Source organism: Spermophilus citellus, assembly GCF_964194105.1.
Source record: "Spermophilus citellus genome assembly, chromosome: 12".
Taxonomy (NCBI): domain Eukaryota; kingdom Metazoa; phylum Chordata; class Mammalia; order Rodentia; family Sciuridae; genus Spermophilus; species Spermophilus citellus.
Window position 1 is genome coordinate 38,484,394 of NC_138198.1, and position 27,524 is coordinate 38,511,917.

Consider the following 27,524-nt stretch of genomic DNA (forward strand, 5'->3'; position numbering starts at 1 on the left):
CTCATGTTGGTGGGTGCTGCTCAAGCTTCTGGGTTTGGTTTCTCTGTGAGGACAATCCACTTCTCCCTAGAGTAAGCAGAAACTATCTCGAGTCTGCTTGCCATTTGCAGAGGTTCTCAACTCTAACCACTGCAAATTCCTTCATCCACTCCATAGGGTTGAGAATATAAAGGAGCAGGTGGTGTTCTTACAAGTTCTCCCAGGAGAATATGATTAATATTGCAGTTCTGAGTGACCATGGTGAAACTCAGATAACCAGGGTTCTGGAAAAAAAGAGACCTGGTCCCAGCCCAAGGTTCTGTGAGACCTGAGAGAGGCAGACAGATCCAGGATTGCACAGGGTGAAATCATCCCAGGGTGAAAGGGGAAACTCATGGAAAGAAGTGAGTCCTGGGTGTGAGCAAGACAAGTGGGTCCCTGTAATTTGCATCAGAAGGACAGGGCTTATAAAGTACCCAGGACAAAAGTGATTTCATCCAAACTTGAATGTAGCTGGTTTAACTTAAGCGAATAACATCAGGCACATTTCTGGTATTGATGTCACCAGGATCTGGTTGGTTGTGAAGCTCCATGTATCACTCCAGTGGTTTTGCTGACTTACAGGTTGCTAGGAAAACAGGTTCCGCACTCCTCAGGAGCACACAGGTTGGTTACAGCTTCAGGTGGCTGGGTCAGGTGGATCTTGACTGCTGCATCCCTGGCCTGGTAGCACACTCTCCCACTGTCTCGGTCACCCACTAGGAATGGGAAGGAGCATGCCTATGGGACAGGGTTGAAGAATTGGGTAGGAAGCCACAAGCTCACAGTTCAGGCAGTCATGTTTGGGGTCAGGATTGGTGAACAAGATGAAAACCTGTGTCCCAATGACTCTGCTGGGAAAAGGAATCTCTCACATTCGATGGGGTCTGTTGACATCTGCAGAACCTCTGATTCTCTGCAATTTTGCAGCCACACTTCACACGTCCCAGACTGGTCCCTTCCAGTGCCCTCCTGCCAGCACAGGCTGTGGCCACTCATTCAGTGGCGGGGGGGGGGGGCAAGCCAAAATCCCAGGGCTCACCCTTGACACCGCCTTGACTGCAAATCCCCCCTCCTTCACATCATGACTCCCCTGAAACAGTTGCCTTCTCTCATTTACAGGCTCTGGACCAGGGTACCCCAAACTGCTGACCTGGGCACTGGCCTCCTGCAGGAACCTGCATCCTCTCTTGCTCATCTCTGTCCTGTCTCCACACATCTCACAGTGACCACATCACTTCCTGCTCAACAGCCTCTAGAGACTTCCTCTTACCACCAAGATCTGTACCCCTCAGCATCCACAAGGCCCTGCCTGGCTTGTCCCGTGGACCTCTCTGGGATCCCTTGGCTCTACTTTCTCTTTCTCTGCTCTTGAGCCACACTGGCCCCTTTCAGTTCTGCTTGTGCCTCAGGTCCCCGCTAGGGCTTTGTGTGAGTTTTTCCCTCTTCTGGTAACCCTCCTCTCCCTACGTTCAGAGCATTCAAGTCTCATGTCCCATATCACTTCTTCAAGGACCCTGGTCAGTCTCTCCTAATGAGGTTATTTTTAATCAATAGAATGATTAAATAAATTCCCCACCCCGTCTCCTATCATATCTACCTACCTATCATTAACTGACCTTCCTACCTAGCTGTCATCTACTTATCAGCTATCTAGACTCTATGTATTTATCACCCATCATTTACCTATCATGTCAGTCATCTATCTTTCATCTAACATCACCTTAACTATTTCTACCATCTACCTACCTATCTATCGTTATCACTAGCTTTAAAACAGATCCCAAATAAAGATTAGCAGACCCATAGAAGAGGAGATACCTCTCACCTCTTCTTCAACTGAATCCTTTTCCTGACTCTACTTTCCTTTCTGGCCACAACCTTACCTTGCGCCTCTCTTAGCTTCACATTATAAAGTCCATAGGAAATACTCTTATAAGCTTGGTCTCCATGTCTGGTATGTATGTATGTATGTATGTATTGGTACTAGGGATTGAACTCAGGGGGCACTCAACCACTGAGCCACATCCTCAGCCCTATTTTGTATTTTATTTAGAGACAGGGTCTCACTGAGTTGCTTAGCACCTTGCTTTTGCTGAGGCTGGCTTTGAACTTGAGATCCTCCTGCCTCAGCCTCCTGAGCTGCTGGGATTACAGGTGTGCACCACCATGCCTGGTGGTCTCCATTTTTTAACTCCTGTTCTCTGTGGAACCAGTGAATCTGCCTTCATCTAGGTCACTGAGGAGCATTCACATACCCCAATCCTGGGATCCATTCTTGATTCTCATAGAACCAAGACTTGGTCTTCTTATGATGTTAAATACTGCACAGTCTGATCATTCCCAAATGTACATGCCTAGTCTTTCCTTCTCCCTTTAGATTCTGACATGCAAAGTGCACGTCTCAAATTGCAACATGGAGCGTGGATGGATGAGGATTTTGTCTTGCCAATTTTTAGAATGAAATCTGTGGAAAACAAGGGAGAAAGCACACAATAACAAGATTCATGAGAGTGATAGAAAGAAAGTGGAGCTCCAGGAGAGGAAAGGGTCCCAAGAGAGGGTTGCCAACGGGTGTCTGTTGTCTAGGAGCTCCATGCTCTGTTGATGAGGAACTAACTAGTCTTTCATTAGAAGGTCCCTCTGTCTCAATGGAAAGCATACGATTTTAATTTCTTCTTCCCATAATGGGATGGCTTAATATCTTTGTTGACCTGAGTTTGTTCCTTAAAACAAAAGCACCGCTTGTGTTAAAAATACCTCTTTGAAGTTGACTAAGGTTAGGGTTTGGGAACCCAAGCATAAGTGGAACTTTCAGTTAGGCAGCCAAAAGCAAAGAAGGAATTTTAGCCTAGGGTTTCAATCTGGGGTGGCAGGACCCCCTTCTCTGGGGTTCCCATTTCTGTCTGCCTACATAAAATCTATCCTTTGCCTCAATGTGTGAGCAGCTCAGAGAATGTTCACACACTGAAACTCCAATGCAGCCAGCATCAGGTGAAGAACTAGAACTTGACCAGCTCCCCAAGACCCACGGACCACTTTGCAGTTGTTAATCTCATCAAGTTAACACTCTCCCAACTTCTAACAGCAATACTTCTGCCTGTTTTTAAATTCTGTGCCAGTAGAATCATGCAGGGTGTATTGTTTGGAGGGTCTCAAGTCATTGGCTTTTATCAGAGTCCCACTGGACTTAAGCAAGGGAGCTAACTGTTCCCGTTTGACCAGAATTGAGGGGGTACCTGGCTCATGGACCTTTAATTTTTAAAACTGGTAAGATCCTGGGCAGACGGCATGAATAAGTCTCCCAAGGCTTGAACCAGTCGACCATGTGTTCCAGTGTGAGGCAAGAAATGCCATTAGAATCACAGGTGGTGAGTTGGATTTACCCCGCAACTATGTCTAGCTTATTCCCCTATCACTCTCGGCTCTCGGAGAACATGTGGCTGAGGGCTTTGATATTTGCCTTGTGTAGATGTAGGCACTTCTGAGAAAACTTCTATTGGTCAGTTTTTCATCACTGTGACCAAAATAACCTGAAATAATCAACTCAAAGGAGGAAAGATTTATTTTGGCTCACGGTTTCAGGCATTTTTCAGGCCATGGTCAGCGGACTCCACGTCTTGGTGCTTGAGGTGAGACAGGCTCTTCAGATGCAGGAACTAATGGGGTGGGGCCTAACGTTGGTACGGACAATGAGGAGCTCCTGCCTCAAAACCCTGAGGGCCAGGGAGCCCCAGCTGCCCCCACTCCATGATCCTCTCCCTGCGGTGTTCCAGGGAGGGGTGTGAGTCAAAGCATGTCCTCTTCTCAGTGATATTTTCCATCTTTGGAAAAAAAGATTTCTTCTAATCAAGTACTTTATGGGATTCAGGCTTTCAATGACAAGCATTATTGTTGTGTAGACACCTTTTTTTAAGTCCTGCCCTTCAAAGGGACGAATATAGTTCTTGCAGGACCCTAGTTAGTGTCTTGAGAGGAATGCTACAAAAACTGTGACTAACTCTTTCCTGTAAAAAAATAATAATAAAGAGGTGACACAGAGACAAGGTGCAGAGGCAGGGAAGGTGGCAGAGTGGCTCTTTGTCCAAGCGGCCACGTTTATCTATACCGATAAGTCACATTAGGTCGTTAGTACCATCACCACATTATTGTTTATAGTATCAGTTAAGTTGCTCATTCTGCAGTTACATTTCACAGTTACAATATGCAATGTCAGGAGCTTTGTGCAGCTCTCAAGAAAGTCCATTGTCTGAAGTTACTGTTAGGTGGGCAGCTGCAGGAGCAAGGGATCTTGGTGAAACATTGTAGTTTTTAAGCAAACAAGTTCCTTTATTCCCAGGAGTTATGTGCCTAAGATTAAGGTCGAAGCTGATAAGACTCTAGCGTGGCGGGCATTACCACGGCAACCAGGCATCCTATGCCTTTGCACAGAAACTTTCCCAGGCACCAAGCATGTCACAGCCATGAAGTCATCAGGGACCCCAATCCCAAATACAGAACCCCTACACCTCCCCCCCTGGCTTCATGTCTCTCAGTGTCTCTGGCATGTGCTCCTGTTGTGATTCCATCTGCCATGTTTAATGGAGCCAGGTGGGCCCTGGCCAGAGCCAGTGCCATGCTGTTTGGACCTTCAGACTCCCAAACTATGAGATAATAAATTTCTTTTCTTCAAAGTACTCAGCCTCAGGTATATTTTTACAGCCATAGAAAATGAACAAATACACTGTAATTTAACATGTCATGAATAATTTTTTTTAACACTGGCTGCTATCAGTTTAGATGGATCATTGTCTTAGTCCATTTTGGCTCCTATGACTGAGCAAGTTATGAAGAACGGATATTTATTCCTTATAGTTCTAGAAGCTGAGAAGTGCAAGGTGGAGGGGTTTACACCTGAAAAGGGACCCCTAGCTGTGTCACCCCCTGGCAGAAGGTGGTAGGGCAAGAGAGCATGCCAGGCAGAGAGACTGGAGACAGGAAGTGTGAGTGCAAGGGAGAGCCAACCCACTTTTATAACCAGTTCATTCCCCCATAATAATGTCTATCCACCCAAGAGGACAAAACACCTCTATTTGGTCCCATCTTCCAACACTTTTGCATTGGGGATGTGCCGCAGTCTGGCTGGGCACAAATCACGAGCCACTCAAGCAGGAACAAACTTTATTTCCAAACTCCACCAGCACACTCCCCGGGAACTCTCCTGAACGCCACCCACGCGGCTCCTCCAGGAACACTCCACACACCAACCGGAACTCCCTCCCCCAGACTGCGCACACACTCACTCTCCGAACCCCCAGGAACTCTAAAGTAGCTTAGCAAGAGCCATCCTATTACCGGACAGTAAAGCTCTAATATACAATTGAATACACAACCTGTTTCAATCCAACATCATCTTAATGGCTCGCCTCTCAACCATACTTCTGGTAAAATGCCAGGGGCCATTCTGACTCGCTGTGGCTCTCAGCAGGGATGAAGTTTCCAAACTTTGAACTTTGGGGGATACATTGAAACTATGGTAACCATGAACCCAATTGCCTTCTCACAAACTTTAGCACACCCATCCACTGAGGAAGCCCAGATGCAGCTAGGCGCCCCTCTGCCAATCCTTCTGCCAGTCACTCTTGTTCTTTTCACTTGCTGGGTGGGAGGTGGTGGATCCATTCTTGCTTTCAAATCTTAAGCTTGTGCTTCCATGGTGAAATGGTTTATTTGGCTAGTGTGCAGTGACCTAGCTTGTAAGCTACGGAGATCCGTGAATATGCATGTGTTACTAAAGATTAGCAGTGAGTATAAAATAATAGAAGTCGAAATCCCTGTATTAAAAGCCCGTGACTGAGACTTAAAACATCAGTCTGGTGGAGCGTTACTTATGTTGTGGGTCTTTTACGTATCCCCACTTGGAGATCCTTTGACAATTGGGTCTGTTCCTTTAAGTGGATAGAACAGGAGGACTGAGTCTATGGAGATGATTTTATGTATTTAGATTTTTACTCTTTGGTGTTAGTATTCTATTTAGTGTTTCTGTATTCTTTGTTTTAATTGTCTAAAAAACTTTTCTGGCTGGATAAAGTAGGAGACAAATAAAAGCAGATGTGTTAGGGTGGGGAAAGTGTTCCCTAGCTGTCTCTGGCCTTCTAGGTCTAGCCTCTTAAGAGAGCAGAGCGGGACCCAGCGAGTGAAGGTCCCCAAATTCCTCCTGGAGAGTTTGGACTTTGTCGGACGTAGTGCACCATGTACCACTGCCTGTGTTTAGTTTTCTAGCCCTGTTAGTAACTGAATGTGATCTATTTTTCGGTGATTGCATCAGAACTTACATAATCAAGCTATTGACGTTCAAAGTAGGCATTAGGAAAACTGCATTTTTTATTTTAATAATTTTTTTTCGTGATCTGCCAAGACATTTTCAGAACCGGCTGATTTCTTTTTCTGTTTCCTCCTCTCCTTCTCTCTTCCTTCCTCACTTATTGACTATTTACTAAGTGTTGAACAAAGCATATAAAATGAACATGATTTAATTTTTCACCTCGATTAGGTCGCATTTCCCTGTTATGGGGTCAAACATTGGTCTGGATGTCACCCATGGAGGTGTTTTTAGTGGATCGACATATAAGTCAGGGGACTTAGAGGGAAGCAAGTTATCCTCTATAACATGGCTGGCCCTCATCCAATCAGTGGAAGGCTTAAGAAAAAGACTGATCGACCCTGAGAAGGAGGGAAGTCTGCCTCCAGAATGCCTTTGGATGTGAACAGTAGCACCAACACTTTCCTGGGTCTCCAGCCTGCCCTGCAGATTTTGGATTTCTCAGCTCCATCATCATGAGAGCCGTTTCCTTAAAATAAATCCTCTGTTCATCTCTGTGTCAATTTCGGTCTGTCTCATGCAGATCCTATTCGTCTGTTTCTCCGGAGAATCATGAGTAATAAAATGAGTGAATTCAATTTCATTAAGAAGCATCTTTCATCTGGAACTACCCGGGACTCTTCATGTGTACATGCAGCCAGGGAGCAGTGTGATGGGTCCATAGTGGACATGTGCAGAGGACCGTGGGAGCCCCTGTCCAGAAGTGACTGTGCTGGCTTCTGTGAGGCAGAGCTTCTAGACAAAGGCGGTGACTCAGCTTTGGTTCTGAGTTGGTGCTTGTGTCACAGAGGAGCAGTAGTTGTAAGGATACCAATAGGAAAAGAAGAACGGAAACTAGCAGTATTTGCTGATGACATGATTCTATACTTAGAGGATCCAAAAAATTCCACCAGAAAACTTCTAGAATTAATAAATGAATTCAGCAAAGTAGCAGGATATAAAATCAATATCCATAAATCAAATGCACTTTTATCCATCAGTGACGAATCCTCTGAAAGAGAAATTAGGAAAACTACCCCATTCAGAATAGCCTCAAAATAAAATAAAATAAAATAAAATAAAATAAAATAAAAACCTTGGGAATCAATTTAACAAAAAAAAGTGAAAGACCTCTACAATGAAAACCACAGGACACTAAAGAAAGAAATTGAAGAAGACCTTAGAAGATGGAAAGACCTCCCATGCTCTTGGATAAGCAGAATCAACATTGTCAAAATGGCCACACTACCCAAAGTGCTCTACAGATTCAATGAGATTCCAATTAAAATCTCAATGTCATTTCTTATAGAAATAGAAAGAGCAACCATGAAAGTCATCTGGAAAAATCAGAGACCCCGAATAGCCAAAGCAATCCTTAGCAAGAAGAGTGAAGCAGGTGGTACTGCTATACCAGACCTTAAACTATACTACAGAGCTATAGTGACAAAAATGACATGGTATTGGCACCAAAATAGACCAATGGTAGGCCAATGGAACAGAATGGAAGACACAGAACCCACATAAATGCAGTTATGTCATACTAGACAAAGTTGCCAAAAACATACATTGGAGAAAAGATAGCCTCTTCAACAAATGATGCTGGGAAACTGGTGAGTGATGAAATGGTAGTGGAGCTTATTGAGAAGAATTTGGAGACCCCGTCATGCAAAAATGGCTTTCTTCTGGACGGCTTCCCTCGGACTGTGAGACAGGCAGAAATGCTTGATGACCTCATGGAGAAGAGGAAAGAGAAGCTTGATTCTGTGATTGAATTCCGCATTCCAGACTCCCTGCTAATCCGGAGAATCACTGGAAGGCTGATTCACCCCAGAAGTGGCCGGTCCTACCATGAGGAGTTCAATCCCCCAAAGCAACCCATGAAAGATGATATCACTGGGGAACCCTTGATCCGCCGATCAGATGATAATGAGAAGGCCTTGAAAATATGCCTGGAAGCCTACCACTCCCAGACCACCCCACTTGTGGAGTACTACAGGAAGCGGGGGATCCACTCTGCCATCAATGCATCCCAGACCCCTGATGTCGTATTTGCAAGCATCCTAGCAGCTTTCTCCAAAGCCACATCCTAGTAAAGAAGGCCAGGTGAGACTGCACCACTGCTCATCAACCCGCGGCATGATCCCTGCTCTTTGGTGCTGGGCAGAGGGGAAGGGTGTCAGGGGAAGCATGGAGAGGGAAAGACTATTTGGAAGACCAGCAGTGTTGTAGTGAGTGGGTTTTTTTTTTTTTACATGTAGGTGGGAATTTTAAAAATATAAACAATTAATTAAAAAAAAATACTGTGATTGAGGGTGTGGATACAAATAGGGTGATACAGTATTATTTCTAAGCAATCGGGTTTTCATTTACTCTGAACTGGTGACAATATATTTTAAAGCCAGTGTTCTTAGACCTCAGCTTTTATCTCAGAACCTCATGGGGTGCCAGGCCAAGAATGCAGGAAATCAAACTGTGGTCCTGTGTGTTCTGTAGCTTAGAAGAGAGAGTGTTTGATTGTTAACGCTGGTGCCCTACACCATAAGATCAAAAAATCATCTCTATAGGCTAGGGATGTACCTCAGCAATAGAGCACTTGCCTAGCATGTGCAAGGACCTGGTTCAATCCCTAGCATCAATTAAAAAAAAAATCATCTCCACACCTAAAAGAGATAAGGGGTATATCGTTGGAGGTGGGGCTCCACAAATCAAGTTTTCTATTGTTGGGGAAAAAAGGGGAGGTGGGTCTCTTTCCCTTCCCCTGATTCACCACTCTCATGGCTAAGCTCACGGTCTCAGCAACCACTCAGCACATGCCACAATCTTATGCCTTCTTTCATCTGTGGTATGTGAAAGGACCCTTTTTAATAAATGAGCAAGGGCTGGGGATGTAGCTCAGTCGTATAATGCTTGCCTGGCATGCACAAGGCCCTGAGTTTAGTCCCCAGCACCATGAAAAATAAGTAAATAAAAATAATAAAATGAACAAGTGTCCTAAGCTATATCATCCAAAGATTACCCTTTCCATCCTCATATCCTGTGAGTGGGACACTCGACAGCACTGTGATGTATTTTCTTCAATGAGGTGCCTTTCTTAATTGACCAAATGCTGCCTTGTTTGACCCTAAGTCAATAAAGTATGTTAAAAATTTGTAAAAAAAAAAATGTCAACAAGTATATGAAAAAATTTTCAGTATCACTAATCATCAGGGAAAATACAAAATTATAATTTTGTATCACCTCACACCAGTTAAAATGGCTATTATCAAAAATAAATGATGGGCTGGGGATGTAGCTCAAGCGGTAGCGCGCTCGCCTGGCATGCGTGCGGCCCGGGTTCGATCCTCAGCACCACATACAAAGATGTTGTATCTGCTGACAACTAAAAAAATAAATAAATAAAATCTTAAAAACAAAGAAAAAAAATAAATGATAGCAAATGAAGAAAAGGGAATTCTTGAGCTCTATGAATAAGAATGCAAATTAGTACACACATCATGGAGAAGTACAGGGAGGTTCCTCAAAACAACTATCAAGGCCCAGCAATCCCACTACTGGGCAGGTGCATAGCTCCTAATCCACACTTTCATTTTGCACTGTTTGTTACCCACAGTCATGACAGTCCAAAAATATTAAGTAGAAAATTCCAGAAATAAACAAGAATTCTTAAGTTTTAAATTATGCACTACTTGAGTTGTATGATGAAACCTTGCTTTGTCCTGTTCCATCTCACCCCAGACATGAAGACCTAAATCTGGTTCTAACACATTCCCTTTTTCCCAGAGTAACCACACTGTATACACAACACAATATTAGTCACTTAGGGGCTCAGTTTTGAGATGAACTGTTATAGACAAGCTGTTAATGTTCAAGTAGCCCCTATTTTACTTAACAATGGCCACAAACTATAAGAGAAGTAATGCTGACAATTCAGATATGCCACAGAAAAGCCATAAAGTACTCCCTTTAAGTGAAAGGTGAAAGTTCTCAATTAAAAAAAAAATCATATACTGAGGTTCCTAAGATCCACAGTATGAATAAATAGGAAAAAATATACATGTATTTGTTTTTACATATTCATATATATTTACATACAGTCTTATTTAATTGTTTCACTGTTTTATTTAATAAATAACACACTTTTTCCAAATTGAAGGTTTGTAACAACTTGTGCCAAAAAGTCTTATCGGTGCCATTTTCTCAAATGCATATGCTCACTATGTGTCTCTGTGCCACCTTTTGGTAATTATCACATTTTGAACCTTCTCAGCACTTATATCTGTTAAGCTGATCTGTGATCAGTGATTTCGGATGTTATTATTTTGGGTCACCACAAAACAAGCTTTTATAAGACAAGCAAACTTAACTGGGACACAAATTGAAATTAGGCCAATTAATAATCCTACAATGCCCTCTAAGCACTCAAATGAAAATACGAATCATACACACATTGCTTACACTGAAGCACAGCTTAGGAAGGCATGTTGAAAACTAAGAAAAACCAGAAGTTAGGTCTCTTGGACAAAAGTTGTGGATGCAAAGAGAAAATTCTTAAAGGAAATTCACAGTACTACTCCAATGAATAAACAAACGATATAAAAGTCAAAGAGCCTCATTACTGACGTGGATAAAGTTCTAGTTGTCTGGATGGGGAAAAAAAATCAAGCCAACTACAACAATCCTTAATCCTAATCCAGAGCAAGGCCCTATCTCTCTTCAATCCACTGAAAGCTGAGGGGTGAGGAAGCTCTGGAAGAAAAGTCTGAAACTAGCCCAGAATGGTTCATAAAGTTTAAGGAAAGAATACATCTCCACAGCATGAGGGTGAGGCAGCAAGTGTTGATGGAGAAGCTGCTGCAAGTTACCCAGAAGATCCAGCTCCGACCCCTCAGAAAGGTGGCTACACTGCCAGCAGGTCTCCAAACACAGATGAAACACCCTTCTCCTGGAAGAAGAGGTCATCTAGGATTTTCATAGAAAAGTAAAGTCATTTTCTGACTTCAAAGATTCAAAGGACAGGCTGACTCTCTTGTTAGGGAATAATGCAATTGGTGGTCGAATCCAATGCTCACTTTTGACCACTTCAAAACTCCTAGGGCCCTTGAAGAATTATATTAAATCTCTGCCTGTGCTTTATAAATAGAACAACAAAGTCTGAATGACAACACATCTGTCTACAACATCATTAAACCCAGTCTACTGTTAAGAACTATTGCTCAGGATTAAAAACAAAAAAGATTCCTACTCACTGACAATGTACATGGTCACCCAAGAGCTCTGATGGAAATGTACAATGATGCTGATGCCTGCTAACCAAACATTTATTATGCAGCCCAAGGAGGATACAGTAGGCTGAGGCAAAAAGATTGTGAGTTCAAAGTCAGTCTCTGCAATGGTGAGGTGCTAAGCAACTCAGAGAGACCCTATCTCTAAAAAAAACAAAAAAAGATAGAGCTAGGGATGTGGCTTAGTGGTCAAGTGCCCTGAGGTCAATCACCAGTACAGCCCCACACAAAAATAATTTCTCCAAGACACATTATAATTAAAATGACTAACATACAGAGCAAGAATAAAATATTGAAAGCCTCGGGGCTGGGGCTGGGGCTCAGTGGTACAGTGGTTGCCTAGCATGTGTGAGGCACTGGGTTCAATCTCTGGCACCACATCAAAAAATAAAAACAAATAAAATAAAGGTATTGTGTTCATCTACAAATAAAAAACTATTTAAAAAATATATTGAAAGCCTCAGAGGAAAATGTCACATTTAGAGGAAAGCCAATCATAATTATTCTAATTTTTCAGCAAATTCTAAAATCAAGGAGAGTGTGGAATGAATGTGAAATAAAATAACCATCAACCATGATTACTATATCCTGCAGAGCTATGCTTCAGAGTTGAAGATGAAGTAGTTGAGCAAAATTAAAAGAATCCACGACTACTAAGCCACCACTACAGAAAATTCTTACATACTACAAACAAAACAAATAAAAACAGACCCCAAAGCACTCAAATAGTCAAATCTCACTTGAAAAACATCTAAGCAAATTAGAAACATGACCAAATTAAACATCAAAAATAAATCAAAATGGCAGGAATTAATAAACCTTTCTATATAATAACAATGAAGATAAATGGTCTCAACTTTCCAATTAGGAGGCATAGGGTGGCAGAATGGCTGAAACAACAAGATCCAATTACATGTTCTTTGCAAGACTCACCTTATAGGCAGACATATATATATATATATATATATATATATATATATATATATATATATTACAAATGAAGCCTGAAAACAAGCAGGAATAGCTACTTTTATATCTGACAAAGCAGACTCCAAGCCAAAATTAATCAGAAGAGACAAATAAGGTCACTTCATACTGGCAAAGGGAACAATCCAACAAAGTCTAATGATAGTAAATATTTATGCACATGATTACATAAAACAGATACAACTCAACTTAAGGATAACAGTAACATTTGGCAGCAACATTTTTCTGTTCCAGTGGTGACTTAAATGTCTCATTTCCTTCTCTTACCATTTTACTTTAACTAAAACTACAAAACGAATACAGACGATTTGCAAAGATAACAAGTTTCCTTATTTTATCAACATCTTTAATGAGAATGCTTCTGCCATTTCATCAATTGTTATGCTTGCTACAGGTTTCTTCTACTGGCTTTTAACAAGTTGTAAAAATTTATTTCTAAGTTCACACTTGCTTTAAAAAAGGCCATTCAGGGTGTGACTCTACTTTGTGTACAACCAGAGATATGAAAAATCGTGCTCTATATGTGTAATATAAATTGTAATGCATTCTGCTGTCATATATAACAATTTTTTTTAAAAAAAGGTCATTTAGGCCACAATACAAAGAATGGATCAGAAAAAAGCAAGATAAATGGATGGAGTTGGAGAAGATAATGCTAAGTAAAGTTAGCCAATCCCCAAAAAACAAAATGCCGAATGTTTTCTCTGATATAGGGAGCTGATTCATAGTAGGATAGGGAGGGGGAACATGGGAGGAACAGACGAACTCTAGATAGGAAAGAGGGGTGGGAGGGGAAGGGGGGGAAGGGGGATGAAATCATGGTGTAATATGATGGACATCATTATCCAAAGTACATGTATGAAGACACGAATTGGCATGAATATACTTTGCATACAATCAGAGATATGAAAAATTGTGCTCTATATGTGTAATATAAATTGTAAGGCATTCTGCTGTCATATATAAGAAAAATTAATTTAAATAGAATAAAGACATACCTTCCCACCCCACCTCCCCCCCCAAAAAAAGAAAACAAAAAACAAAATGCTTGGGGCCAGAAGACATTTCAATTTTTTTTCAGGATTTTAAAATATTTGCATATACATAATGAGATGTCTTCAGGACAGGACCAAAGTCTAATGTATGTTTCACATACACCTTCTATAAGTATTCTGAAGGCAATTTTACACACTATTTTTAGTTTGCCTGCATTTTGACTGCCATCTGTCACATGAGGTAGGGCATGGAATTTTCCATTTATAGCAACATGCCCAAAACTCTAAAGGTTACAAATTCTGAAGCATTTCAGATTTCAGATTTTCAGAGTACAGATGCTCAGTCTGTACTAGCAAACCAATCCAGATCCAAGAACTGTAGACCAAAAGCATAATAAGAGCTTTAGACATCATGATCAGGTGAGATTTATTCCAAGAATGCAAGAGAAGTTCAACATACTAAAATCAAAGTAATACACTACATCCATAGAATAAAGAAAAAAATCTTAAAATCATATGATCATCTTAACTAATGTAGAAAAAGCATATGACAAAGCCTAACTCTCTTGGATGATTATAAAATAATTAAAGCAACAACTAGTAAGAGATAGAAACTTTAACTCAACCTGATAAAGGGCATTTATGAGAAACCACAGCTGACATCACCAGATTCAGCAATGAAAGTGAAAGTCTTTCTCAAAGATAAGGAATGAGAAGAATGCCTATTTTCACCACAGCCACGTTAACATGGTACAGGAAGTTCTAGCCAAGTCAATTAGGCGAAAAGGAAAGAAAAGGAAACAGAAACTAAGTATCATACAAATTTGCAAGAAAGAAGTAATTCCCACTCATAAAGGACATAATCCTATAAAGAGAAAATCAGATCAAAAAAAAAAAAAAGCGCTAATAAAGGAATTCAGGAAAGTTCACATAATTACAGACTGACAATGAACAACCCAAAAATGAAATTAGTAAACACAATTTGCAACAAATCAAAAACAATGAATTTGGAATTCCACTTTGCAGTCCAGCATAAGAAGCCAGAAATTGTCACTCAATTCTAACCAAAAAAAAAAAAAAAAACTGAAAAAACAATAATTTATCGTAGAACTATGAGAAAAGAGAGGCCTACCAGGACTAACTGCTGCCCCCCAAAATTAATGAGACAGAGAATTGTGGCTTGTCTGAGCAGAAGTTCAAAGGTATAAACCTCAGTGCAGGGGTTGTAGCTCAGTGGCAGAGCACTTGCCTCACATGTGTGAAGCACTGGGTTCAATTCTCAGCACTGCATATAAATAAATGAATAAAACAAAGGTCCATCAACCACTAAAAAAAATAAATATATAAATAATATAAAATAAAAAGGCATAAATCGCCACAAGAACTACTGCTGAGGTATGGAAACTGGAGCAAACTGCTGAAGTTTCATATGGACAAGTATGAGAGAGAAAAACTCCAGAGAAATCCAGTCACCAGCTAAGGAAAGATTGTTTGAGCTTCAGGATAGCACAACAGAAATCACCAAAACTGGAAAACAAAAAGAAAGAAAATGATACCAGATCCAAGAACTGTAGACCAAAAGCAGTAACACACACAATGAGAACTCCAGAAAGAAAAAGAGAGAAAAGAAAAAACTAACCAAGCTGGGTGCGGTGGCATATACCATTTGAGGTCAGCCTTGGCAAGACCCTGTCTCAAAATAAAAAATAAAAAGGGCTGAAGATGTGGTCCACTTTTTACTGGGTTCCATCCCCAGTGCAAAATATAAATATACATATGCATAAATATACATATAATTACATATATATTTGAAACTATAATGATCAATAATATCAAATTAATGACAGACACTAACCCACTGATTCAGGAAAGGCATAGAAGATCAGGAGGATGAATACCCAAAACACTACATCCCGACACATCATTTTCAAATTCTAGAACATCAAAGACAAAGAAAAAAAATCCTGAAAGAGGTCAGAGAATCAAAATTTCAACTAAACGGGGCAAAGAAAAAAATTATAGACAACTTATCCTCAGAAATGAGGTAAGCAAGAGGAGACTGGAGTGAAATACAGTCATGCCTATACCATGTGAGAACATTCCAGTCAATGACAGATCACATAAACAACAGTGGTCCCACAGATTATAACTAATTTAAACTTTCCTATCAGCTAGTGATGTCAAATCCATCCCAGTATTGCAGCACAATACATAACTCACATATTTCTGATGATTTTGACATAAACAAATCTACTGTGCCACTGGTCATATGAAAGTATAGCACATATAATTATGTATAGCAAATAAATTATTGATAATAGTAATAAATGACTGCTACTGGTCTATGTATTTACTATGCTATTTCTTTAATCATTATTTTAGAGTGCACTCCTTCTACTAATAGAATTTTGTTGTAAAACAGCACACTATGTTACAATGGCAGTAACCAGATATATCACATGTTTAACACATCTCATTATTTCCATCATTTTTTCTCATGCTTAATTTAATCTCAAATTATTTTGTTCATCATGGCCCTAGGAGCTACAAGCAAAACACACACACACACACACACACACACACACACACCCCCAATACATCCTATATAAACAGCAGGCTATGTAGGCTATTACATCAACGTTTATGTACACTGTATGATGTTCACACAATGACAAAATTACCTAATGACATAGTTCTCAAAATGCGTGCTCCATTAAGCAACATATGACTATAGTTAAAGTGTTGAGAGAGGGGGAAAAAACCTCCAACTTAGAATTCTTAAAACTGTAAAAATATCCTTTGAAAGCAAAGCAGAAGTAAGCCTTTCTCAGATTAAAAGAAAAAAAAAAGTTGAGGAAATATATTGCCAGTAGATCTGCCTGCAAAAATTAGTAGAAGAAATTATTTATACAAGAAATAAAATCAAGAACCAACACATGGGATGGATCAAACTGAAAAACTTCCTCAGAGCAAAGAAACAATCAAGAACATAAGAGAGAGCCTACAGAATGGGAGAGAATCTGACACTTCCACCTCAAATATAGCACTAATCTCCGGGATACACAAAAAACTCAAAAACCTAACACCAAAAAACAAACTCAAGCAATAAATGGGCAAAGGAACTGAACAGGCACTTCACAGAAGAGATAAAAATGGTCAAAAAATATGTGAAAAAAAATGTTCAACATCTCTAGCAATTAGAGAAATGCAAATTAAAACTACAATGAGATTCCAAGTCACTCCAGTCAGAATGGCAATTATCAAGAATATAAGTAAAGGGCTGGGGATGTGGCTCAAGTGGTAGCGTGCTCGCCTGGCATGCGTGCGGCCCGGGTTCCATCCTCAGCACCACAAACAAAGATGTTGTGTCCACCGAAAACTAAAAAATAAATATATTAAAAATTCATATTCTCTCTCTCTCTCTCTCTCTCTCTCTCTCTCTCTCTCTCTCTCTTAAAAAAAAGAATATAAGTAAAAATAAATGTTGGCAAGGATGTGGGGGAAAAGGTACATTCAAACGTTGCTAGTGGAACTACAAATTGGTGCAAACACTCTAGAAAGCAATATGGAGATTCCATAGAAAGCTGGGAATGGAACCACCATTTGACCCAGTTATCCACTCCTCGATCTATACAGAAAGGACTTAAAATCAGCATACTACAGTGATGCAGTCACATCAATCAATAGCAGCTCGATTCATAATAGCTAAGCTACGGAACCAACCTAGGTGCCCTTGAACAGATGAATGGATAAAGAAAATGTAATATACACACAATGGAATATTACTCAGCCTTAAAGAAGAATGAAATTATGGCATTTGCCAGTAAATGGATGGAACTGGACACTATCATGCTAAGTGAAATAAGCCAGTCCCAAAAAAACCATAGGCCAAATGTTCTCTCTGATATGCAGATGCTAAAACACAATGGTGGAGTGGATAGAAGTTCAATGAATTAGACAAAGGGAAATAAAGACAAAGGGGGGGATGGGCATAGGAAAGACAGTAGAATGAATCAGACATAACTTTCCTATGTTCATACACGAATACACGACCAGTGAAACTCCACACTATGTACAATCACAAGACTGGGATCCCAATTAGAATAACTTATATTCTATGCTTGTATAATATGTCCAAATACTCTCTACTGTCATGTATATCTAAAAAGAACAAATTAAAAAATAGAACAAAAAAATTTTTTAGAGAGAAGGAAAATTATATAAGTCAGTATTCTAGATTTACATAAGAAAATAAAGCATCAGAGTAGGAATAAGGTAGAATTAAAAGCATTGTTTTTCTTATTTTAATTGGTCTAAGATAAAAATTTATTCAAAATAATAACAGCAACATGTTCAATTATGTGTGTTTATGTATAAGTAAAATGGAGAAAGGAATTAGCAATATTTTATTACAAAATACCCATGAATCTTGAAATACCAGTGTTATCTGAAAATAGACTTGGATTACCTCTAAATGTATATCATGAACTGTAGGGCGATGCTGAATGTTTGCAAATGTTCATACAATAAAAACCTGGGGCCAGGCACAGTGGTGCATACCTAAAATCCCAGCGAGACAGGAGGATCGAGAATTCAAAGCCAGCCTCAGCAACTTAGCAGAGGCCCTAAGCTACTTAATAAGAGGCTGGGGATGTGGGATGTGGCTCAGTGTAAGTACCCCTGGGTTCAATCCTGGTACCAAAAATAAATCAACAAAGGCTTGGTCCCCAGGGTGGCACTATGAGAAGTGTCATGAACTTCTGAGAGGCAGGCCTGAGGTCACTGGGGCAGTGCTCTCAAGGGGACTGTCGGACCCTGCTCTCCATCTCTTTGCCCCCTAGTTCAGCAGGTGAGCAGTTTGCTCCACCATGCGCTCCAGAGGCCCAAAGATACGGGACCACTTGATCATGGACCTCCAAACCCTGAGCCAAACTAAGTCCTTTCTTTTTATAGAGTATTTCTAATAAGGGTATTAGAAAGTTATGTATTTATAGGATATACTAATAAGAAGCTAACTAATACTGGCAACACTATAAAAACTAAATATGCCAAAAAGGGGGGAATTGAATCACAGAAATGTTAATTAAAACCACAAAAGTCATAGGGCAGGAATGTAGCTCAGTGGAAGAATGCATGCTTCGCATGCATGAGACTCTAGGTTCAATTCCCAGCAGTGGGAAAAAACACATACACACAAGGTAGAAGAAACAAGACAAAAACAGGAACACAGAACAAGGCAACAAATAAACAGCAACTATAAATATGGTAGATATTAATCCAACCATATCAATTAGAATGACAACTTAGCGATCTAAACCACTACCACTCTGAACAAAGACAGACTGTCAGGCAGACCAAGAAAAACAATACCAAACTACACGTTGTCTACAAGACACCTCCTTAAAATATTTAAGATGCAAAGTAAAAGAGTAAAAGCAAATGTAAGGAGAAAGATATGCCATGATAACAATAATCAAAAGAAAGCAGGAACAGCTACATTAATTTCATAAAAAGCCAGCTTCATACCAAGGAAAAGTTACATGGGTAAAAAGGGGAGGGGTGCCACATAATGAAAAAAGAACACATTTTCAAATAACTCAATATTTAGGAATAAATTCAAGAAAGTTCAAGACTGTATCCTGAAAACAACAAAACATCACTGAAAGAAATTAAAGACGACTTAAATAAATAAAAATATGTCCCATGTTCGTGGACGATTTAATATTGGTAAAATGGCAAGCAAACTGATCTCCATACATATCTCTACCAAAATTCCAACTACCATTTTTGCAGAAATGAATAATAAGCAAGGGACCCAGAAGAATCAAAAATAATTTAAAAAAAGAATTAAGTTCAAGGACTTATATTTACTGATTTCAAAAGTTCTTTCAAAACTATAAAAAACCAGTGAAGTTACTGGCATAAGGACAGACATACACATAAATCAGTGGAAACAAATTCAGAGTCCAGAAATAAACCCTTTTACTTACAAGTCAACTGGTCTTTGACAAGGATGCCAAGACAATTCAATGGCAAAATATAAAAATAAAAAAAGTTTATCAACAATTGTAGTAGGAAAAGTAATTCTGACATGGAAAAAAAAAACATAGAGTTGAGCCCCTTCCTCACATCATATACAGCAATTAACTCAAAATGGATCAAAGATACAAATGTACACTAAAACTATAAAATTATTAGAAGCGTGTGTGTTTGTGTGTGTGTGTATGAGTGTGTGCATGTGTGCACCTTTACAATCTTGAATTACCAGGTAAATTTCATAATTAAGAAACACCAAAAAAACAAGTAACAAAAGAAAAAAAAAACTTGTAAGACTTTATTTAAAAAATTAAAAATCCACAGAATAGGAGAAAATATTTGCAAACTACACATCTGATATGTTAACAGTAAGCAGTTCAATGGTTCCTCTTAAAAAAAACATAAAATTATCACATGACATATGTTCAAACAAATAATCATACACAAATATTCAAAAACATTCATAATATCCAAATAGTGGAAACAAAATGTGATGTATCCATATGATGAAATATTACTCAGTCATAAAAAGGAATGAAGCTATGGCATGGAAAAACCTTGAAAATACTAATCTGAAAAGCAGTCAGATTACCACCCCCCCCCAAAAAAAATCCCACATGTACCGTCCATTTCTACAAAACATGTAGTATAGGTGAATCGATACCAGCAGAAAAAAGATCAGAGGTTTCCAAAGGCTAGAGAGGAGAAGGCAATCAGAAGACAGGGATGTAGAAGTTTGTAAAAAAGTTTAAAGAAAGTATTCTGGAATTAGATAATGGTTGCAATTGTGCAACATGATAGACAAACTAAAACCTACTGAATTATACACTTAAAAAGTTTAAAATGATAAATTTTGTATATGAATTTCATCTCAATTTACAAAAGAAAAAAAAGAGGGTGAATATACTTAGGGAGACCAATCAAGACACTACTGCTGAGATCTATATAAAGTATGACAATTACACAGATTTCATCTGTAGTAGTCACAATAGGAAGTAGACTGATTCCAGAGACATAGTGAAGGTATTATCAACAAAAATGTTATCAGTAATATTATAAGCACTGTTTATATTCAACATGTAGATAAGGCATAACAATTATGATAAGAGAACAAAATGTAACTGTCGTAAATTTTGATGATATAAATGAGTGTTAGCAATGCCAGAAATTGGAAGGCAGAAGACAAACTAGAGCAGCAAACCGTCTCTTATCTTACATCAAAAGGAGGCCAGATATTGTCTATAAAAATTAATAATGTATGTTAACACAAATCAGAAAGGCAGTAAATAAAATTACTGTTGTTCATAGCAGAGACTCTAGATGTTTTAAAGTCTTCAATTTTGATAAAGAGACCGAAAGTGAAGTGGCACCTTTCTGTAATGCTGCCTTTTATATTTCACCATGGGAAAGTATATTTTTACTTCTAAAAATTTTGCCAACTTCAATAACCTCGATCATCATTACTAATAAATTATACGGAATAAGCCACTGAAAAGTACTGACCAAAAGACCATTTGATAACCACATATATAATCCAAGCCCCCTGAAAATGTTACACTAAGTTGTAACAACCCACACTAAAAAGATATAATGATCCTATGATATTTGTATCAAATTATGTCAATTAAGAACTGAAAGAGGGGGCTGGGGCTCAGCAGAGCGCACTTGCCTGGCATGTGTGAGGCACTAGGTTCAACTCTCAGCCACCACATATAAATAAATTTTTAAAAATAAAGGTCTATCAACAATTTAAAAAATATTTTTAAAAAAAGAACTGAAAGAATTGCAAGGAGAAATAGACAAATCCAGAATTACAGCTGCAGATATCAACTCTCTGCTAAGTGACAGAGCAGGCAGAAAATCAGGGTACAGCTGAACAGAATACCACCACTGATCAACTAAATGAAACTGAATAACAAAACTAGTTGAATATAGAATAACCCACAACAGCAGAATGAATACATGTTCTTCCCAAGCTCACAGAAACATTCACCAAGAAAGACCACATTATGTGCCCAGAACACACCTTTACAAATTTAAAAGAACAGAAATAATACGAAGTGTGCTCTCAGACCACCATGGAAAGAAACTAGAAATCAATAACAGAAATCTCAGCTCCAAAATACTTAGAGATTAAACAAGGCACTTCTAAATAATGCATACATCTTGAAAAAAAGTGTCAAGACAAAATTTAAAATATGTAGAAGTAAACAAAAATTTACTTATCAAAACAAATGACATGCAGCAGAGCTTACAGGAAAATTTATAGCATTAGACAAATAAAACTAAAATCAGTAATTTAAGCTTCCACCCTAAGAAACTAGAAGAGAAGCAGTCTGCCAAATGGCGCACACCTGTAATCCCAGCTACTCAGGAGATAGAGGCAGAAGGATTGCAAGTTCAAGGCCAGCCTCAGCAACTGAGTGAGATACTCAGCATCTTAATGAGACCTCCATCTCAAAATAAAAAATAAAAAGGGCTGGAGATGGAGCTCAGTGGTAAAACACCCTGAGTTCAATCTCTAGTACCAAAAACAAAAATCAGCTAGAAGTAAAATAAATTGAAAATAAAATAAGCAGGAAAAAAATTCAATTAGCAGAAATCAATGAAAGTGAAAATAGGAAACCAATACAGAAAAGTGAACAAACCATAAGCTGGTTTGTTTGGTTTTTGTTCTGTTTTGTTTTGTTTTTTTAAGATCACTAAGTTGATAAGCCTCTAGCCAGGCATATTATAAAAAAGAGAAAATACAAATTACTGACCTCCCCCCATTAAATGCATAATAAAAGAAAGTTATAAACAATTTTATGACCACAAATTTGATAATTTAGATTAAATGGGCCAACTCCTTGGAAGATAAAATATAAATACAGTCAAGGACAAACAGAACTGAAAAAGCCTATATCCATTAAAGAAATTGAATCGATAAGCAATAAGCTTCTAGAACAAAAGTATCAGAGCCAGAAAGTTTTGCAGGTAAATCCCACTATCAAAATATCAAGAAAATTATATCATAACTCTACAATCGCTTCCAAAAGGAAAACATCCAAGCTCATTCTGTCAAGTTAGCATTATCCACATACCAAAGACAAAGAAAGACATTACAAGAAGGAAAAACTAAAGACTACTCTCTCATAAACATAGACATAAAAACTCTCAAACAAAATACACTCTCACAAACATAGACATAAAAGTTCTCAAACAAAATATAAGCAAATCAAATACAACAATATATAAAAAGAATTTTATAACACAAATAAATAGAATTTACTCCAGGTATGTAAGTCTGGGTCAGTATTTGAAAATCATTTAGTGGAAGTTATCACAACAATAGGCTAAATAAGAAAAACCATGATTATCCCAATACGACAGAAAAAAAAACATTTGACAAAATTCAACTCATAAAAACACTCAACAAACTACAAATTTGAGGAAGTTTCCCAACTGATAAAGGGAATATACCAAGAAAAAAAAATTACTAACATCATAACTAATCACTAACATCAATGTTTCCTCCCCTCTCCTCAGCAAGATCAGGGACAGGACAAGCATGTTTGCTCTCAGTATTTTTATTCCAGTCATGGAGGCTCCAAGCATATAAATCAGGCAAGAGAAAGAAACTTAAAACACTCACATTGAGAAGAAAGGAGTAAAATTACCTTATTTGCAAATAACATAATCTTATATACAGGTATTATTAAGAAATTCACTAAAAAACTATTAGAATAAATGAGTTCATCAAAATTGCACAAGATTAATTATACAAAAATCAACTGTTTCTATACACTAGCAATGAGCAATCTAAAAGTGAAATTAAGAAAACAATTTCATTTACAATAGCATCAAAAAAAATACTAGGAATAGACTTAAAAGTAGACAAACCTACTGAGACAAAAAATAGATAAACGGGGCTGGGGATGTGGCTCAAGCGGTAGCGCGCTCACCTGGCATGCGTGCGGCCCGGGTTCGATCCTCAGCACCACATACCAACAAAGATGTTGTGTCCGCCGAGAACTAAAATAAATAAATAAATATTAAAAATTCTCTCTCTCTCTCTCTCTCTCTCTCTCTCTCTCTCTCTCCTCTCTCACTCTCTCTTTAAAAAAAAAAATAGATAAACATTGTTTTAGGACTAGGAGACAGAGGCTGACTAAAGAGTCACTGCCAAAGACAATAGGGTTTATTTTCATTTTGATTTAAAATGAGTTCTAAAATTGGATTGTATTGATAGTTATAACATAACTGAATACACTAAAGCAACTATCCATTTTGAATATTAAATGGTATGCTATTTGAATCATTATTTCAATAAAAAGTAAAAATATATACATATATCAATATATCTTTACTTTTTTATTTTTACATAAAAAATATCAAAATATATTTTTTAAAACATAGAAAAAACACGAAATGAATCAACCTGTTAAAAAGAAAAGGAAAGATGGACATTATTACCCTATATATGTGGATGATTACACTACTAGTGTGACTCTGCATCATATTCAGCCACAGGAAGAAGAAGTTGTGCTCCATTTGTGTACAATGTGTCGAGATGCATTCTACTGTCATGTATAACTAATTAGAACAAATTTAAAAAGAAAAGGAAGTAGAAATAGGAAAACCAATTACAGACCTCTGTAGCATAGGGAGACCAACTACAGATCTCTGTAGCAGTCCATGAGGCTGGCTTAGATAGCATAGATAAAGAAGAACATGAAATATTTCAGACACTTGGTAAGACATGACAATCTAAATGTCATGACTGAAGAAGTAGGTATCATGAATGACTCTGCACTATATATTTGCTTATTTGCCCTATTTTTGCTAGAAGTTATTCCACTAGGTTTACCAAGATCTTTGAAATGGTCACAATTATAGAAGCTTGCCACACTGGGAGAAGATTAGTAGGGAAAAAGGAAGGATCATTCCAGGAGGTGTTTGCAGAAACCACGACACAGAATACAGCAGGAGAAGCTAAAAGGTAAGGGAGATGGACTGTAAAGACCCGATGGCTGAGAAGGACTTGCAGGCAACAGGGAGCAATTAATGGTTTTTAACTGAGCAGAGGATGATTCTTAGCTTTAAAAAAAGGCAACCCCAACAACAATATGAAGAATAAACTGGGAAGGGAAATTACTGAAAGCCAAAAGACCTATGAAAAAGGACCAGGAACAATCTCTGCAAGCCACAACTACTGCTCTAAAACTGTGTAGGATGAACAAGAATCAAAGAAATAACCACTAAAGAAACTTGGAAAAAAGCCAGGCGCAGAGGCGCACGCCTGTAATCCCAGCAGCTCAGGAGGCTGGGTCAGAAGGACCAGGATTTCAAAGGCAGCCTCAGCAAGACAAGACACTAAGCAGCTCAGTGAGACCCTGTCTCTAAATAAAATATAAAATAGGGCTGGGGATGTAGTGCCCTGAGTTCAATCCACGGTACCAAAGAAAAAAGAAAGAAAGAAAGAAAAAGAAAAAGAAATTTAAAAAAAATCACTAAAGAAACTTGCTTAGATAGCTGGAACCCTGCAATAAATTACAAATATGGAACCCTGACAACAGAGGAAGTTTCACATATTCTGCACCTACCCAACCCCACCTAAAGGTCTACAAGGATAGTTTAGGGCTTCTCTGACCCAGGAGAATTCTCAGTCATTAAAGGCCACTAACAGCATCAAATTTTGAACTTCTCTCTGTAAGAAAGGCTGTGGGGACACTCCTTTGGGTGTAATATCTTTGACTTCACAGTTTTCTTTGCACTACCTATTACTGTTCAGTGGTAAATCAAAGCACAACATAAGTAACATAAGCTAAGACTATGTCATTCTTGCCAATCCTCAAAGGAGGCTGGGTCAGTTTTCTCAAGAAACCAAGGTGTCCTAGTAGTTGACATTTACATTTGGATAAACTAAAAACATAAAAATTGTATTTTATGCTAATATTTTCTCTTTTTGTCCACTCTTGATCCTAACTTAAGGCATACCAGATGTTCTGTGCAAATTTATTTTCAATATGCATTTATCAAAACACACAGAATACACTGTACTTGCAATCATCTTTGTATCTAACAAGCTGTCAGTACATCAAGTATAACTGAAATCCCAACACAACCAAGTTTATCCCAAAGACTTGCATTCATGGCTCTAAGGACCCCCGGGCCAGTGCAGTCTTCCAGCTGAAATTGTTACTCTTCTTCCTGCTACACCACACTATAACTACATATATTTCCCAAATATACCTCACATGTTCACATCTCCAATTCTTTGATCATTCCTTTGTTTCTGTCTGGAATAATAAACAAGAAATAAAGTAGTTCTACATACTCCTGAGCACCTACTATGGGATAAATATTTAGTGGGCAGTGTATGTTAAGAATCTCCTCTAATCTTCACAACAGCCTTAACAGAGTTGGTATCGTTTTTTCCTATTTTACACATGAGATAGTTGAGGCACAGAAAATTTCCCAAGAACACTCACTATGCATTGCCTATTAAAAAAAAAAAAATGCCTTGGAACCACTTTCAAGTGGCAAAAACCCTCCAGGTATTATAGCACTGTGCTCTTCCCAAGCCTTTTAAGTTAGCATCACCTGATCTCCTTGACTATACCAGAAGCTTCTTAAAGTCAGCAACGACTTACTCGTTTTCACTTCTGCTTTACAGATTATAGGTGCTCCATAAACATGTCAAAATTAAAGGGCTGGTCCTGTCTAACATGGGCAAGATAATATTCACAATCCCTTTAGTTTTCCCAACACTGCAAATTAAAGGAAGGAACTTTATCAGTGTTTCTTCATGTTTTCCCTCCTCCATAGCCTCCCTCCCTCTGTAATATACTGCGAATGTGTCTTTCATCTCTTAACATAGGTGCTGCAAGAGGAAGATTAATATCATCCAGATAATGTGCCCCCAGAGCTTAACAAGTCAAAATGTGCTCAAAATTGCTTAACTGAAGCAGTCCAAAAACTAACTTTCTGAGACAATATGGACACGAGGGAAAACGGCTGCAAATCTAGGATCATTCGGAATAAAAGGCATTCCAACTGCAGCTTCTCCAACTCTTACCACTGATACCCGAGTTGACAGAATGCCATGACACAGCAAAAACAAAAACCTGGAATCAAAGACGAAACACCAGCGGTTGACCTTGGCTCGTGCAGGGCCCAGGGCCCAGGCTGCAGCGGGGTCTTCCGCGCAGGTGCGTGGCTCCAAGCACACGTGTAGGTCCTAGCACTGGGGGTGCACAGCGGCGCGCCACGCGGGACGGAGAGTGCCCCTCGGCGGGTCGCGGCCCGCCCCCGCCGTCCGCTCACCTCGGTTCTCTTCCTCCAGGTGCCGCACCCGCAGCTCGTCCTCCGTCTTCGCCTCAGAGCTGTATCCCCTCCTCGGGGCAGGACCCCCGGCCCAGACCGCCGGACCCTCCCGCCGACCCGCCCACGAGCCGGACAGCCTCCACCCTGGGCCGAGCCAGGCGCGGCCAGCAGCCACCAGGCGGGTACGGCCGGCCTGCAGGGCACCCCAAGCCCCGGGTGCCGCCGCCGCCATGTTGTCTGTTTACGGCGTGGGTCTGCGGCCGCCGCTCCGCCCCCACACAGCGCCAGTGCGCCTGCGCACGCCCGCGGCGTTCGGCCCTGAGGCCTGGCCCCGCCCACGCCGCCCGCGCTCGCGGCCGGCCCACCCCCCAGCCTCTCGCTAGGCCCCGCCCCCTCCACGGCCTCGCTCCGCCCAGGCCCCGCCCCTCGCTCTCTCCCCCCACCCAGCTCCGTTAACTGAGCTCCCCAGGTACCACCAGGCACCACCTTCCTTCCCTCACTGCAGGTTAAAAGGGTGGTCAGCCCCGGAGAAAGTAGTTTTCTGAAATGATGGACTAG

The 27,524-nt window shown here is 39.5% G+C and overlaps 2 protein-coding genes across 2 annotated transcripts in view; one reads left to right on the forward strand and one right to left on the reverse strand.

The window, feature by feature from the left end:
- LOC308631924 (methylglutaconyl-CoA hydratase, mitochondrial-like) overlaps positions 1-27,292 on the reverse strand; it is a 182,146-nt gene extending 154,854 nt beyond the window's left edge. Inside the window, exon 1 of the mRNA XM_081263480.1 lies at positions 26,967-27,292. Coding sequence (XP_081119606.1) covers positions 26,967-27,198 — 232 coding nt within the window. The 5' untranslated portion in view covers positions 27,199-27,292. The remainder of the gene's footprint in view (positions 1-26,966) is intronic.
- On the forward strand, positions 3,618-8,576 carry LOC308632037 (adenylate kinase 2, mitochondrial-like; the record flags this gene model as incomplete). Its single annotated transcript, XM_081263692.1, has 2 exons — positions 3,618-3,650; positions 7,903-8,576. The coding sequence occupies 2 exons, from the start codon at positions 3,618-3,620 to the stop codon at positions 8,446-8,448; spliced, it is 579 nt and encodes a 192-aa protein (XP_081119818.1). The 3' UTR covers positions 8,449-8,576.
- Positions 27,293-27,524: the final 232 nt, after the last annotated feature.